The sequence below is a fragment of the Jaculus jaculus genome, chromosome 7 (assembly GCF_020740685.1).
Source record: "Jaculus jaculus isolate mJacJac1 chromosome 7, mJacJac1.mat.Y.cur, whole genome shotgun sequence".
In the NCBI taxonomy this organism is placed as follows: domain Eukaryota; kingdom Metazoa; phylum Chordata; class Mammalia; order Rodentia; family Dipodidae; genus Jaculus; species Jaculus jaculus.
This window is the reverse complement of record NC_059108.1, coordinates 155,226,614-155,243,578: the sequence shown is the minus strand read 5'-3', so window position 1 is coordinate 155,243,578 and position 16,965 is coordinate 155,226,614. Positions and strand designations below refer to the sequence as shown.

Genomic DNA, 16,965 nt, shown 5'->3' with positions numbered 1-16,965 from the left:
GGAGATGTCTTAGCAGTTAGGGGACTTGCCTGCAAAGCCTAAGGACCCAGGTTTGATTCTCCAGGTCCCGCTAAGCCAGATGCAGAAGGTGGCTCATGCATCTGGAGTTCATTTGCAGTGGCTAGACACCCTGGTGTGCCCATTCTGTCTTTCTTTCCCTCTTTCTTGCCCTTTTTCTGTCCCTAATAAATGAGTAAATAAAAATAAAAACTTAAAAAGGAGAATTAAGTCAATCTGACATTTGATTATTTAAAATCATGGGACATGTGGGAACTGGAGAGATGGCTGAGCAGTTAAAGGTGCTTGCTTGTAAAACCTGGTGGCCCAAGTTTGATTCTCCAGTGCCCATGTAAAGCCAGGTGCACCAAAGAGGCACATGCACCTGGAGTTTGCTTGTTATGGCAAGCATAAGAGCACAGGAGGTCCTGCAGTGCCCATACTAACTAACTAACTAACTAACTAACTAACTAACTAACTAACTAACAACTACCTACCTCTCTCTCAAATAACTAACTAACTAACTAACTAACAACTACCGACCTCTCTCTCAAATAAATAAAAAAATTAAAATAAATACAAAATTGGTAGATGTGATATAGTAATATTCTGATTCTGAAAAGATCAACTAGTTCTACTTTTAGTAATTTTATGTGTAACTGCATTAGAAAATATCATGTTTCTCCCCATGCATGATAGCATTTTACATTAAACATTGGTAGGTTTTCAACTGATCTTATTTAAAAATTTTAATGGAAAGCATTTAGCTTATAGAGAATGATACTTGTGGGTGATAGCCATGTTTTCAGGAAGCAGTTAATGGGCTGACAATGTGTGGAGTGCTTGTGGGCTAGGTGTGTTCCTTGTTGTCTTAGATACAGCCTTTCAACATTGTCATCATGTCTAGATAACATATTAGACTTATTTTATGTTGAGAAAATATGGCTCTAAAATTCAATGTTTGTGTATGGCTGTTTTGTTGGAATATTTCTAAGAAGCATAAAATAATATAATTTGTTTTGATAGCTCTCTGAAAAAAATGAGACAGTCTGAACTAAAGAAATGAACTCATAAGTGAATGATAGAAATTGTTTTCTTCTTTGGTTTGCATCTCAGAAATGTCCCTCTCTTTCTCAGCATAGATATTTCTGAGATAAATTAAAAGTTAGATTCTGAGAAAAGCAAAAAGATTTTGTGAAAGCAACACAGTTATACATCAGAAGCAGAACGCGATGTTCCAGGTTCCCCACAGATCACAGCGAGCCACAGAAGAGCAGAGCATTCTGTTGGAAGGCATGCTAGTATAAAGGAGGGGAAAGAGGAGAGTGAAATAACTTAGGGTGAGGTGGAAGGTAAGAGTCAACCTTGCAGGAGGCTTTCTGGCCTAGAGCCATGAAATTATGTAATGTAATGTTCCAGTTTTTTTTTTTTTAAGGAAAATGAGAAAGGTGGATTTAACTAAGGAATGAGAAAGCATAAAGAGACAATATGATCACTCTTCTGTGATTTATAGCAAAAAGTGCTGACTATTGTGCTTCTTAAGGATAATGGTTTGTTATATTTTTCTCTATTTGTATTTAAGGACAAAATTGACATTGCAAATTACTTTATAGTAGTAATTAAAGTCCCATGGAAACATTTATGAATATATAGTTTTCCTGGAAATATACTGAAAGTTATATGAGTGACATATATATAATTGGACAGGGTTTCATGTAGCTTAGCTCAATCTTGCTATGCACTTGAGGATGGCTGATCCTTCTGCCTTAGCCTCCCAAGTGCTGGAATTACATGCATGTGCCCATGCCTGGCAGCTAGTTAAAAAAATATTTACTGGGCTGAAAAGATGGCTTACTGGTTAAGGTGCTTGCCTGCGAAGCATAAGAACCCACGTTTGACTACCCAGGTCCTACGTAAGCCAGATAGATGCACAAGGTGACAAAAGCAGAAGCTCATGCATGCACATAAGGTGGCACACATGTCTGTAGTTTGACTGTAGTGGCTGAAGGCCCTGGCATGCCATTTATCTCTCTCTTTTGCTCTCTCTCATTAAAAAATATTTATGTGGGCACATGTGTGTGCACTTGTACATGGGGATTTGGGAATTGAACTTGGGTTGGCAGGTTTTGTAAGCAAGTACCTTAAATTGGGAGCCATCTTTCCAGCCCCTTCTTTTAGCTCTTACATTCTTTTTACCACCTTTTCTGCAGTGGTCTCTGAGCCTTGGAGGATGTGATAGAGACATCTTACTTAATGCTGAACTCATCACTGTCATTTCTTCTCAGCACTTTGATAAGTTTTGAGTCATCTCAGAGGTCACTATCATCTGAAAGAGAAACTTCTCCAACCAAAAGCGAGAGTAGCATTTTATGTGGGCATAAACATAAATATTTAGAGAGCAGTTTAGTGGGCATTGTATATCCATTTTGTCAAACAGTGGTAGTAGCCCCCCCCCCCCCCATGCTTATGATATCACCCTTCCTAGGCTTTTGAGTGGGTTTCCAGTACCAGGCATAAATTCCCTCCCATGAAGCAGAGCTCAAATCCAATCAGAGAGAAGTTCATTTCCTCCATAACAGACACGGCACCATCGCACCAGTTGGCCCATGCTAATAGTTTTACAGATTTAAAATCTGGGCTGGAGAGATAAACTGCTACGGAGGGATGGAAGCAGCTGTGCCTACTTCCTCAGAACCTTCTCAGAGCCAGGGCCTGCTGAGGGGAGCACATTAGCCACCTGCTTCTGGGTGCAGAGGAAGATCATTGCTTCTGTGTGAGGGCCAGAAGCTAAATCAGACGCTCTGGGAAAGAGGCGGGACAAGTGAGCCTCCAGGACCACGCATGATGAAGGACTGGGGAAGGGGAAGCCTTGGGAAAGAGCGGGAGAAGTTATGCTAAGCAGAGAGGTCTGCTGCCAGTGGAAGGAGGGACAATAAATTTGACTACCAGATTTCCATTCTCCTCAGGATATGGAGTCCCAGGATAGGAGCACTGAGAAGCTCTGTCCTTGCAGCCTGGTCTCCAAGGTCCTAAGATGGTGTGGAATCAATTAACTGAAAATCACTTACTTTTCCCATTAGCTTAACACACAGTGGTAAGGAACAGTAGTCGCTGACAGAGAGGGCCGAGTGTGGCGAGAGACCTCTGCTGGAAAGCCACAAGGGGAGCAGGAACACCGAGTGAACAGGCTGAATATCAATAGTATTGACTGAAGAAGTGTTTGAAACCAGTGACACTGTAAGGTTACCATAGCAATAATGAAACCTAAACCCAGTTAAGTACTGAGTAGATTTATTCAACCCCCAGTTAGCCTTGTAGAGGAGACATGTCCATTTCAGAGCTGTTACCCTCCCCCATCTGCAGGGAATATCCAGTATTTAATTAAAAATTCCTAATATACACAATAAAGGGTAAAAATGAGCAAGGCATAAAGCAAATATTAAACTTTTGATCAGCAATGGCCCAGTAAGTATTAGATGTATAAATTAAAATAGCTGTGACTACCATATTAGAAATATGGGCTGGGGAGATGGCTCAGTGGTTAAAGGTGCTTGATTGCAAAGTCTGTCACTCTGAGTTTGTTTCCACCCCAGAAAAGCCAGATGCACAAAGTGGTGAGTGTGTCTGAAGTACATTTGCAGTGGCAAGAGTCCCTGGCATGCCCATACGCTCCCTCATAAATAAGTAAATAAAAATAAATGAAAATATAAAAAAAATCTGTTGGACATGGTTCAGGGAATTTTATGGAAGAGGGGCCAGAAAGATTGTAAGAGCCACAGGTTGAGACATCACGTCCAGAGTCATCCTCTTACCCCCACAAAATAACTGCATGCTGCTCCCACAATGCATAAACCACAACCCCATAGGGAATATCTGTAACCCTACTGAGGAGCATCCCCAGTGGAATGGGGGCAGGGACAAGGGAAAAGAGAGTACCAACACATGATGTATCCATATAAAATATGTTGTTAATAACAATAATAAAAATCTGGTAGGGGGCTGGAGAGATTGCTCAGTGGTTAAGGCACTTTCCTGCAAAGCCTAATAGCCTGAGTTTGATTTTCCAGTTCCCATGTAAAGCCAGATGCACAAAATGGTGTATGCATCTAGATACTGTTTGCAGTGGCTGGAGGCCCTGGTGTACCCACTCTCATTCTCTCTGCTTGAAAATAAATCAGTAAAAAATATCTTACAAATTCTGGTGGAAAAGTGATACTCATGGACATGCAGGGAATTTTGACAGGGAGGAGGTGCTATAAAGTAACCAACTGGAAATGCTAAAAATAAAAAGTAATGTCAGAGATGACATTTTTGGTTTATCAGAAGTTTGGATACAACTTCATACATGTGTGCACATGCACCTCTAGCTACATCATTTTAAAACCAGTGAAAATAAAAAGGGAGACAATCTTGGGAGCAGCCACAATTAAGAGAAAAGGAAATACTATATATAGAGAAAGAATTACACAGACTTCAGTTATGAACTGTACAGTCTAGAGGACAAAGTGCTCCTTTTAGACAAACAGCAGCTGGAAGGAAGAGTTGTATCAGATCTGCACTGCCAGGAATGGAAACAGAAGTAAAGTGAGACCAGATAAAAACTTGTATTGATATGAATGCAGACAGAATGCCTGAAATGCTAAAAATTAGTGTAAGTATAAAAGAAATAAAGAGGCAGAAGTACTTCATATGTCCTTCTGTGAGGTCCAGTCCACAACCCTCCCACAAAACAACTATTAAATGAGAGTCAAAGCTACTTTTTAATTTTAATTAACTAAGTAATTACATTTGTGTTTTATTTTGTTTTGTTTTTGGTTTTTTGAGGTGGGGTCTCACTGTAGCTCAGGCTGATCTGGAATCTTGTATGTAGTCTCAGGGTGGCCTCGAACTCACCTCTGCCTCCCTAGTGCCGGGATCAAAGGGTCGCCACCACGCCCGACTCTGGTTTGCATTTCTGGGACAGCGTCTCACTGTGCAGGTCAGCTTGGCTTTGTGTTCGGCACCCTCAGCCTCAGCCTCCCAAGTGTGCACGGTCCAGGTGTGTGCCAGTGCTCTATCTCAGACAGTGCTTTAGACAATGAAAGCCAATTCCAATAATATATCATTAAGAGAATAATGCATCATGACCACCTTATCTCAAGAATTCAGAGTTCTTTCACACTTCAAAACTAGGGCTGGAGAGATGGCTTAGTGGTTAAGGCACTTGCCTGCAAAGCCTAAGGATCCATGTTCAACTCCCCAGATCCCACGTAAGCCAGACACACAGATGACATGCAAGGTTGCACATGCGCACAAGGTGGCGCACACGTCTGAAGTTCAATTACAGTGGCTGAAGACTCTGTCTCTCTTCCTCTCTCTCATAAAAAAGGCCAGTCTGTTGGGCTTGCCTCAAAAAAAAAAAATCAAAACTAATCAATGTAAACCATATTACAACCCATAAAGGAAGCCGCAGCATCTGGCTGTCTCTGTAGACACAGGACATGCACTCGACAGAAATCCAACAGCCGTCCCCGAGGGAGAGGGGAGCCCACAGCAGAGTGCAAGTAGACAGGGGTTTCTTTGAGAGGACCCCCACAATGCTGTAGGAAATACTCTGTGTACTTAAGATGAAAGAAGTGCACCCAAGCCTGTGTGCGCTCATGATCCCGTTGTCACAGCTTCGCTGGTGCTGGGATTGCGGGCACATGCCACCTTGCCTGTCCTCATTTTATTTATTTATTTATTTATTTTGGTTTTTCGAGGTAGGGTCTCACTCTAGCCCAGGCTGACCTGGAATTCACTGTGGAGTCTCAGGGTAGCCTTGAACTCATGGTGATCCTCCTACCTCTGCCTCCTGAGTGCTGGGATTAAAGGCGTGTGCCACCATGCCCGGCCCTGTCCTCATTTTAGAAAGAAGTCTTATCTGCTATGGGGTTTTCCATCCCTTATAGGCAGAGTACTCTTGAATCTGTAGCTTATTTACTTTTGCTTTAGAAAATTCTTAGCTAGCATTTTTTCAAAGGTATACGTATTCTCTCTTCTAGGACTCCAGTTTCATATACACTAGATCTCATAGCGCCTTCTATTTTTCCTTTCTTTTCTATACTTTATTCTCTTTGTGATTAACGTTGGTAGTTTTAGTCCTGACCCATTGTCCAGTTCACTAATTTATTTATATCTAACCTGATTTTAATTTTAATTACTGTATTTTGTTTAACTCTAATAAATCTTCCATAGTGCTTTAAAATATATTGATATGCTACTTTCCAGTTTACTGTTACTGAAAGAGGATGCTCTGTTTGTTTTCTTTCTTGTCTTAATCTTAGAAAATTAATCATGTGCTCTTTATAGCTGTATAGGTTGTATGAATGCATATATCCCCTTACCATACTCTGTCATCACCCCTGTATGCATAGTATGTAAGGATTGTTCCAGAACCTAAAATTAAATAGTCCAAAGTACTGTGGTGGATCTTTTTATGTAAACATTGTATTCTTAAACTCCCTTATTCTGCTGGGGAGGAACTGTGTTTACAGTAGCAGTTATTCACTTGTGTCTAGATATCTCATCTGCGTCCATGCCTTTGAATAGCATCTGCAGAAGTTCACTCACTTAAAAGTAGATCCATCCAGAGGACGTGCATGCATTTCTGCTTGTAATATCCATTTATATGTCTTGAAGGCATTTCAGAATTAGCAGGCCAAGAATTAAGTTCATGGCTTTTCTCCCAGCACTTGAGCTTTCTCCACTGTGGTCTGTACTAAAGTACACTAATATTCTTCTCGCTTACAAGCCAAGGTAGGAGGAACTATTCTTGATACCCTTGGTTCATTTTAAAAAATATTTTTGTGTATCTTAGAGAGAGAAGGTGGGGGAGAGACCGAGCGAGAGAGCACTCGCAGAGTGAATGAATGAATGAGTGCATGAGAGTATGCCAGGCTTCTTGTTGCTGCAGATGAACTCTTGATGTGTGCAACATTTAATGTATCTGACTTTTTTGTGTGGGTACTGGGATTTGATCTGGGATCTGGGATGGCAGGCCTTGCAATCAGGCACCTTTAATGGCTGGTCCATCTCCCCAGCCACTATTTTTGGTCCTTTAACTTCTCTCTTACGTAATAATCCTGCTTATTTTGTCTTAACTATTTCTCAAAATTGTACACCTTTCTGTAACTCCATGACTTCAGTGCTAGTCTGAGCTTTGTAAAGGTGTGCTCAGATAAGTGCAATAGCTTTGCAAGGCTATAGTTGTCTCCTGTCTCTCTCTCATCCTACACTACTGCTGTCTTTTCTGAAACCTTGTAGTAAGCATGCTGTTTCCAATCCTTTAAAGCTGTAGTTTGCATCTCCTCTTGTTTCCTAGCACTATGATTGCCCCTAACTGGGTCTGGGTGGTTCAGTGGACCAGTGCCTAGCAAGCCCTCAGTGCTCCAGGCACATTGGCTGACCTCTCGGTTTCTGATTCCTTTAAAAGCATCTTTATTGGCAGTTTTCATGCATGTGCAGGATGCATTTTGATCACAATCCCCTCCTGCCATTCCTCTCATTGTCTTCCCTTCCCCTTTCGTGAGCCTCTTCTTCCCAGCTAGTCCCTCTTCTATGTTGATTTCTCAGTTTCCTGCAAGGAGCATGTGGCGTCTTCAGCAACAGGGACTTACCATCTAAGTTTTGATGCTTCAAGAGCACTGGTAATAGCCTCTGTTGTTCTGGGGGCCTCCGAGGCCTCCCTGACCAACAGCTCGCTGCAATGAATTCCATCCCGGTGTTGATATAACCCTGAAACAACCCTATGGCTTCTGGGTGCAGATTTATACCAACCCCACCCACCCACCGACACTCCTGCCCAAACTCTCTCTTTTTTTAAAAAAACATGTATATTATATAGCAAGCAAAGAAGTTGGTTTCCATATAGTTTATTCATAACACTGTTGATGTTAGAAGACAGCTATGCCCTCGGCTGTACCACCAGCATTGCACCAACATCTCTAATTTTGATTAACTCTCTTCCTACTCCCTCCGCTCCTTCCTCCCAATGTAAGTGATCGCACTTAAATCATCCCACCCCTGGCAGTCCTCCTCTCTACTGGTACTATCCCCTCCTCTGAAGACTTCCTCTTTCCCTTCTCATGGCCCCGCTGTAGCTTCCCGGCCTATACTAATGACTCCAACTCCAACTTATGTATAAATATAAACACCTGAAGCTAGGAATGTGTGAGGGAGAATGTGCAGTGTTTGTCTTTCCGAGCCTGAGTTATCTCACTTAGTGAAATATTTTCCATATCCACCCATTTTTCTTTGAATTTCATCTTTATAGCTGAATATCACTTCATTGTGTACTGTATCACATCTTCATTATCTATTCATTAGTTGATGGACATTCAGGCTGTTTCATGGTAAAGTTTGGAGTCCTTAGGATGTAGGTCCAGGAGTGGTTTAGCTAGGTTTTATGGTAGGAGACTTTTAGCTGTTTGAGAGCACTACACACTGATCTTCATAATGGCTCCACCAGTTTACACTCCCCCAACAGTGAGTATGCGTTCCCTTTCTTCACACCCTTGCCAGCATTTGCTGTTAATTGTTTTCTTTCTTTCTTTTCTTTTTAAATTTAATTTAATTTAATTTAATTTGGTTTTCTGAGGTAGGGTCTCACTGTAGCTCAGGCTGACCTGGAATTCACTCAGGGTGGCCTCAAACCCACGGCAATCTTCCTACCTCTGCCTCTCAAGTGCTGGGATTAAAGATGTGTGGCTTTTATTCGTTTTCTTGATGCCAGCCATTATGACCAGAGTGAGAGAGAATCTGACTAGTTTTAATTTGCATTTCCCTGATGGCTAAAAATGTTAAACATTAAAAAAAATATTTATTGGCCATTTGTATTTCTTCTTTTGAGACCCTCTGTTCAGTTCCATAGCCCATTTTTTTGATTGGATTGTTTGGTTTCTTATTGATTTTATTTTTTTTCTGTTCTTTGTATATTCTAGATATTAATCATCTGTCATCTGTATAATTGGCAACTTATTTTCTCCCATTCTGTAGTCTGTTTCTTCTCTCAATAATTTTCTTTGTTATATGAAAACTTTTTTTTATCTTTTGAAGTAGGGTCTCATTCTAGCCCATGCTGACCTGGAATTCACTCTGTAGTCTCAGGGTGGCCTCCAACTCACGGTGGTCCTCCTACCTGTGCCTCGTGAGTGCTGGGATTAAAGGTGTGTACTACCATGGCTGGCTCTACAAAACTTTTATAATTCCATGAGATCCTACTGGTTGAATAGTGACCTTATTTCCTGAGCAACTGCGGTTCTATTCAGAAACTCCTTGCCTGTGTCTATATGTTAAAAGTTTTCCTCTAGCAATTTGAGTTTCATATCTGACATTAAGGTTGTTGTTCCATTTAGAATTAGTTGTGCATGGAGAGAGAGAAGGATCCAGTTCCATTCTTATACACACAGACATCCAGTTTTCCCAGCATCGTTTGTTAAAAGGGCTCTCTTTTTCTCCAGTGAGTATTTTTGGCATGTTTGTCAAAAATCAGATGGCTGTAACAACATGGATTTATATTTGATCTATTCTGTTCCATTGATCTACATGTCTCTGACTCCTTTTTATTTTAAAATTGTTTTATTTATTTACTTATTTGAGAGAGAAAAAGAGAGAGAGACAGACAGAGACAGAGACACAGCGAGAGACAGAGAGAGAATAGGCAAGCTAGGGTCTCTAGCTACTGCAGACAAACTCAAGACACATGCATCATCACCTTGTGCATCTGGCTTATGTGGGTCCTGCGGAATAAATCTGGGTTCCCTTGACTTTGCAGGCAAGCACCTTAACAGCTAAGCCATCTCTCCAGCTCTCTGGCTCCTTTTTAATTTAGTGTGTGTTCATGCACATGTGTTTGTGCACATGCCATTGCGTGTAAAGACCTTGCTTTTCACCTTGTTTTGAGATAGTCTTTCATTTTTGTTCACTGCTGCTCCACTCCATTCATGAACTTCTGGGAAATTCTTTTGTCTCTGCCTCCCTTCTCAGTTTTGCACTGGGATTCCAGATGTCCCTTGCCTGTTTTCAGCTTTTATGTGGGATGTGAGGATCAGGTACTCAGCACTGCACAATAAGTGTTTTATCCAGTGAGCCTCCTCCCTGGCCTCACTTCTCTCTGACTTCATGTCTTTCCTTCTCCATGCTGGGAATGTTCTTTCTCATGCTTTCTACTTTCTTACCTCCCTGGTCCCACCCTTTGTATTAAATTGTTGTTATAATTAGAAATCCACTAATTAGATTTATTACATATGTTATTTGCAGTTTTAAAAGTATTTTATTTTTATTTTTATTTTTTGCAGAGAGAGAGAGAGAGAGGAGAGAGAGAGAGAGAATGAATGAGTGTGTCAGCATTTCCAGCCACTGCAAACGAACTCCAGACGTGTGCACTCCCTTGTGCATCTGGCTAATGTGGGTCCTGGGGAATTGAACCTGGGTCCTTGGGCTTTGCAGACAAATGCCTTAACCTCTATCCCTCCAGCCCTTATTTTCAGTTTTAAAGTGCTATTTAGCATTTTAGTTTAAATCATAGTTGTAGAATTACCCCTGATTCTAATTTATTATATGTAAAAAAGTCTTAGCAAAGTCTGCTGGAAGCTGCTTTGAAACCAGGATCTTGGAATTTGTTTTCTTTATGACCTCATGATTACGCATGGCAGGTCATTTCATCACACATCTCCAGCAGTCATGTACCTTTGGTGTTGGTATTTCCTCTAAGGAAAGGTTCTTCTGGATAATTTTAGTATACATCACCATGGACTTTGTGCTTAATCACTAAAATGCAGATTAAAGAAGGACAGGATACATTCTTTCATTATTCTGGCTTTATTGCCTATGATTTATTTTCCCTCTCCTGATTCTTTGTGCTGTTAATCTCTCCCCACTCTGTCTTTCTTTGGTGCAGAATGTGTACTGAGGGCTAGGGAGATAATGAGCATCACAGTGAACTGTTCCATGTAGCTTAGAGATGGCATATTTCATGGTGCACTGGGAGCTTAGTTTTAAAGGCTCTTGTAAGTATTGTAATTCTATAATGAAAAGAGCTATCTTTACTAATAGTTACTGAAAACTCCCACATTTATTTATATCTGCTGTGACATTCCTAGTTTTTCAATATTTTAATATTTAAATACTTATTATTAAAAAATCAGGCATGCAATGTGCTTTTCAGTTTTATTCAGTAAGATTAGTTTCAGGCTGTATAAATCCAAACTATTTGCTCATTTGGAATAAACCAATAGTTTATGTAATGCTTCTCTGTGCTGTATTGTAAAGAAAAAAATTTGTGTGTGTGTGTGTGTGTGTGCGCACGCGCACGCGCACATGTGTATTAGGTGCATGTACATGTGTGAAAGCCAGAGGTCAATGTTAGGTATCTTCAGCCACTCTCCACCTTATTTTTTAGATAGGTCTCTCCTTCAAATTAGAATTGACTGATTAGCTAGTAGGTCCTAGGAATCATCCTGTCTCTGCCTCCCCAGCACTGGCTCCCGAGCACATACTCTGTGTGGTGCTGAGATCCACACCTGCGTCATGCTGGCACAGCAAGCACTTCAGCGACTGAGCCAGCTCCCCAGCTGAACAGAAAAAATATATATTTTTTCCCCGAGGTAGGGTTTCACTTTAGCTCAGGCTGACCTGGAATTCACTATGTAGTCTCAGGGAGGCATTGAAGTCACGGCGATCCTCCCACCACTGCCTCCTGAGTGCTGGGATTAAAGGCGCACACCACCACGCCCGGGGAGAAAATCTTTTTAATGGATTCACTGCGGGTTCATTTCATATCTCTTTCAGCAAGGAAGGTATTACATTGTTTTATAAAATGTTTTCTTGCACCATTCATGTTAAGAAGAGTCTAGTACACCTTCCTTCCTTGAATTGGAGTAGGTCTTTAAATTTGGAAATGTTCCTTTATCTTAATGATTAAATGTCTCATTTAATTTTTGAGGAGTTCGGGTTGGGCTGCCCACCAAGTGGTAGTATGTAAGAGGAGTGGTAACTGGCCTTCAGGCAATGGAGGAATTTACTTTTCAGTGTCTCCCAAGGTCCATGAGGACGCCCACTTATTTATCCAGAGAGAATGGACCTCACAGGTGCTTGTCCCGAGGGTGTGACTCTGTGCAGGAGACACTTACTGGTAAGTGTCAAGTTTGTTACATTATGTTTCAGAAAAATGTTCAGAAATCAACTGATATGTGTATATGTATATTTTAGCAGTGATGAAATCTCTTAGTCTGTGCTGGTTTCTTAACAGTGGACAGTTCCAGATGTTGAAGTCAGCACAACAAGAGAAAAACCCAAATCCTGATAAGACTTGAGGATTTTTCGAAAATAAAAATGCAAAATAGTTGGGGCAAATGTTGCTGCGGGAGTGAAGACTAAGTCATTCATGAGAAGACTGAAGCTGGAGAGTTCCTCACGTTCCTCTTTGCATGCAGTGTGCCCATGTGCAAACCCAGGACATAATGACCTTAGGGGCCAGGATGCAGCTCTCGGAACTCAAAGCAGCAGTCTCAGACTTGTGGACTGGATTTACACTGTGGGCCCCACACTTGACTTGAATACTTTTTTGCAAAGCTCTTTCTGTTTCTAAATAAAAGCTGTGCCTCCTGAAACCTCTATGTGATGGATTCTGGCCATGTCAGATCTTTTAAGTGTTCTCCAAACCTCAAATTGTTAGTGTGGAACAAGTGTTTCTTCTGGAAACAGTAAAACAAGGGTGATGGGAAGGGTGGTTTCGGAGACTGATTATTTCCGTTGCTTTATGCCTTCACCTTCCTTCTCCTCTTCTCTCAGATAAGGACCCTTAAGATGCATAATTGTCTGTTGGTTGAAAAAAAAGAAACTGGTAAAATTACATTGGTATGTGTGTGAAACAAAAGCTGAAAGTGCAACAACAACAACAACAAAAACCCCAAACCAGTCACCCAGTAGTCAATAGGCTTTCAGCCATTAACCATAGCACATAAGCACTGGCCACAGCAAAGGCTACTGACCAATGGCCCACACTACCTAGTGAAGGAGTAAGGTGTAAGCCGTGTCTGAATGATGAATGGACATGCAAATCAGTGAGGAGGAAGGCAGTGCTTGAAGTGAATTGACTTCTGGCAGCTAAGGGTTAAGTTGTAGCATTGTTAACTTTTAACTTGCTGGCCTTCCTTTGGTCTGTAGCACATCACCACATTGCTCTGATGTTGGCTCCTTCTGTGGAATAGGCGTGTCACCTCTCCCATGATGGTGATGGTTGGCAGCTGTCCTATTGTGCCAAATGCAGCAAGGAGTCTAGGTATAGGATGAATATCATGGCGACGGAGGTGTTGGGGCAGAACATGGAGAAACAGGTCTTTGTGGACATGATAGCAAGAGCATTGAGAATGTGTATCTGTGTGATCCATTTTTGCCTTACCGTCTGTCTAATTTTACTCATCCCTAATCTTTAGGACTCACCTCAAAATTTCTTGAAGCCACCTTTTAGGAGATGTGGAAAATGTGTGAAGGGAGAGAACACCAAGAGCAGAAAGTTTAGGTGAAAGGGTAAGAGATATTTAGTTGTCCAGCCATTCCTCCTTCATACCTTCTGTGTGCTTAGAATTGAGGCAAGATCAAAGCTCTTGTGGTCATGAAACTCATGCTCTAGTTGGGGGACTAGACCATGGCATTGGGTGATGGTGTGGAATATGCCTGACAAGGGGCTGGTGAGGGCATGGAAAACTGACTTCCACACACATAAGTGTATTCCTGTTAATAGTAGAGTTAATAATAGTTACTTTGGAAACAGTTTGAAATAGGATCAACAGAGTAAGCTCATTGAAAATAGTCAGAGTTCACCATGTGGAAGTCTGGGTTAAGGAGGATTGGGAACAGATCCTGTAAGTCGCTAAAAGGGCTTTGACTTTCAATAAGAAGGAGAGCCAGTATAGGATTTTGGGCAGAAAATGGTACAATCTTAGGTAAATTCCTAAAAGAATCTCCTTACCTACTGTCTAGGAATAGATACTGGGGGGGGGGGGTTGGGCCGTGACAGGAGCAGAGACCAGATAAAAGTTATTGGAATCATTTTGTCTGGAGATGAGGGAGGTTTGACTAGAGTGGTGGGATAGAGGCAACGAGCGGGCAGGTTGTAGATCTATTTCGAAATAACATCCTTTCGATAGAGACCAGGGAGGAGGTAAGAGGAGCTGGACGGTCCTGAGGGTTTGGACTGAGCAGCTGGAAGGGCACAGTTGACAAACCCTACCCACTGAGCTGAGGAGGACGGCAGGGAAAGCAGGCTTTGCAGAGATCAGTGGAGGTGCAGGCAGTGTGTGATTCCTCCTGGGCTTTGAAGGGCACTGTAGAGAAAGATACTGCATGCAGGATGGCCATTCTTTAAGTGCTCATTTTGCACAGTAAGTTTGTAGGCTGTAAAAATAAAAGCCATTTAGATGATTTCAATTTTGTATGAAGATGGTGCTACGACTCACATTTTATATAAGGAAATAATTACAGGAAGATTAGTTTTCTCAGGGAATGAAACTGACCATAAGAGCCATGATGTTCTTATAACTCTGCTCTGTTAGTCACAAACCTAGCATGCATGGAAAGTTCCCATAGTTGAACAGAAACACTGAGTTGCCTTAGCACCTTCAAAACAGGCATTTAGAGAAGTATGGCTCTCCTTTATAGTTGATGAGTCTCAGTTTTCCTTGTGACTCTTTGACTTAATAATGCATGGATATGGTATGAATATAATTTGTTATATTCAAAACACTCCTTTAAATTATTTACTTCACAGTTATGTTGTTATCACTTGTATGAAGGGGACACTACAGTCACACATTAAGCATTTTCTTTTTATTTATTTATTTATTTAGGTTTTTTTTTTTTCAAGGTAGGGTCTCACTCTAGCTCAGGCTGACCTGGAATTCACTGTGTAGTCTCAGGGTGGCCTTGAACTCACAGCGATCCTCCCACCTCTGCCTCCCAAGTGCCGGAATAAAGGCATGCACCCCCACGCCCGGCTCCTAAAGTTTATTTTGAAGCAGAAGTACGGGAATATGAGCGCGTGACGGTAGATTGACACCTGCAATTGCCAAAGGCAAAGTGAAAATTCAAATCCATCAAAAATACTTACTCTTTTGTTTAAAGGTTTGTGTACTTTTGGTTATTTTCACTCCATAAAGCCACAGAATGTTCTTTATTCCATGTACTCTTAAGATATTTAAGGTCTGACGAGCTAAACATTAGCAATAGATTAATTTAGCTTTCTTAAAGTAATAAGAGGAACGTATCCTGTATATAGACTGTATATAGAAATGTGTGGAATATCCCTATGTTGGATTTTTAGAAATTATACCTTCTGATTTTTCATACTCATAAATACCAAACTTTCTTATCCCATAGGAAGTCCTGCATGTGGCGAGTGTGGAAATGCAGTTGACTGCTGCGGTGTCATTTTTGAACATTCTGCAGGAGGATTCGGTGTCCGTCTCCACTTATGCCCACTCCTTCCTGCAAGTGATTCTCCTGCACCTGGAGCACAGGGACATAGGTCAGGGCCCAGCGTGGCTAATTATTGCTTGCTTGTGGTGTCTTGTCAGTGGCCATGGTGCTGCTTGCATTTTGTGGGCCTGAAGGGTAGCTTAGAGCCATCTCAGGAATTCAGTGTCCTTAAAAGCTCAGGACCCATTACCTCATCTTTTGATTTATACTTTCCTTAGATGTTTTAAATTTATGTTTATAGGACTATCTCGCAATAAGGTAGCATTCCTTAGATTAAAGGAGTCTTTCTCAAATTATTATTATTTTTTTCACCCAGAGCATTTATTTTATTTATTTATTTTTCTTTGTTTTTTTAAAAATTTTTATTAGCATTTTCCATGATTATAAAAAAATATCCCATGGTAATTCCCTCCCTCCCCCCCACACTTTCCCCTTTGAAATTCCATTCTCCATCATATTACCTCCCCATCTCAATCATTGTCAAATTATTTTTAAATGTTGATAAAGATGAAAACTAGAAAAATGTTTTAGGGTAGTAGTAAAATAATTATTCTTACTTTGTAAGTAGATACAATCACAACTATTTTTTTTTTTTTTTTGTTTTTCGAGGCAGGGTCTCACTCTGGCTCAGGCTGACCTGGAATTCACTATGTAGTCTCAGGGTGGCCTAGAACTCACGGCGATCCTCCTACCTCTGCCTCCCGAGTGCTGGGATTAAAGGCATGCGCCACCACGCCCGGCAATCACAACTATTTTTTTTTTGAGGCAGGGTCTTACTGTAGTCTAGGTAGACCTGATACTTTCTCTGTAGGTCCAGGCTGGCCTCAAGCTCAGGGTGATCCTCCTACCTCAGCCTCTTGATTGAAGTCATACAACACCATGCCCTGCTCATGAATGCAACTATTAATGGGTGAGTTGAAACCGTGCTTGTAGTGGAGACATTGAACTTAAATGTTTTTGTGTCCATCAGGCGTCAGCAATGCATGGCTGGAGACCCTTCTGTCTGCGGTAGAGGTGCTGCCAAGAGAGACCCTAAGGCATGAGGTAGGCCGAACGTTTTCTGTAAATACTCATAAGTTATTTTGGCAAACGATGTTTTTATTCTAAAAGGATTAAAATAGCTTCTCATTCTAAAAGTAGGAAATTTAAGTAATACATTCCAGAAAGTCAAGGAAGAAAAACCCTTCCTAGTTGTCCACTTGGAAGTTTTTGGTCTATTTCCTTCCAGGTCTTTCTCATGTGTGATTGCTGCTGGTCACCTTGGCCGTCATGTGGAGTCTTTGGGCTGTTGTTCAGTTGCCGTCATTTTCTAATGCTATGTTAATTTGTTAAACACATAGCTGTTTTCAGTTTTAAATTTTGCTATCAAAATAAGGCATCCAGGAACGTGTGTAGAGCGCTTCATTTTTTCCAGGTAATTTCTCCAACTGCAGGGCCCAGGAAAGTTGTGCTGCTGGGACATAAACCCTCTAA

General features: G+C 41.2%; 1 protein-coding gene across 4 annotated transcripts in view; it reads left to right on the top strand.

Moving 5' to 3' along the window:
- Ppp4r4 (protein phosphatase 4 regulatory subunit 4) overlaps window positions 1–16,965 on the top strand; it is a 101,504-nt gene that overhangs the window by 43,808 nt on the left and 40,731 nt on the right. For 3 of the 4 annotated variants that reach the window (XM_045154887.1, XM_045154888.1, XM_004665620.2), the window contains exons 4-5: window positions 15,394–15,541; window positions 16,463–16,536. In XM_045154887.1, coding sequence (XP_045010822.1) covers window positions 15,394–15,541; window positions 16,463–16,536 — 222 coding nt within the window. Of the gene's footprint in view, window positions 1–12,045; window positions 12,149–12,265; window positions 12,612–15,393; window positions 15,542–16,462; window positions 16,537–16,965 lie in introns of those variants that run through there. The other variant, XM_045154889.1, reaches the window with a different exon arrangement.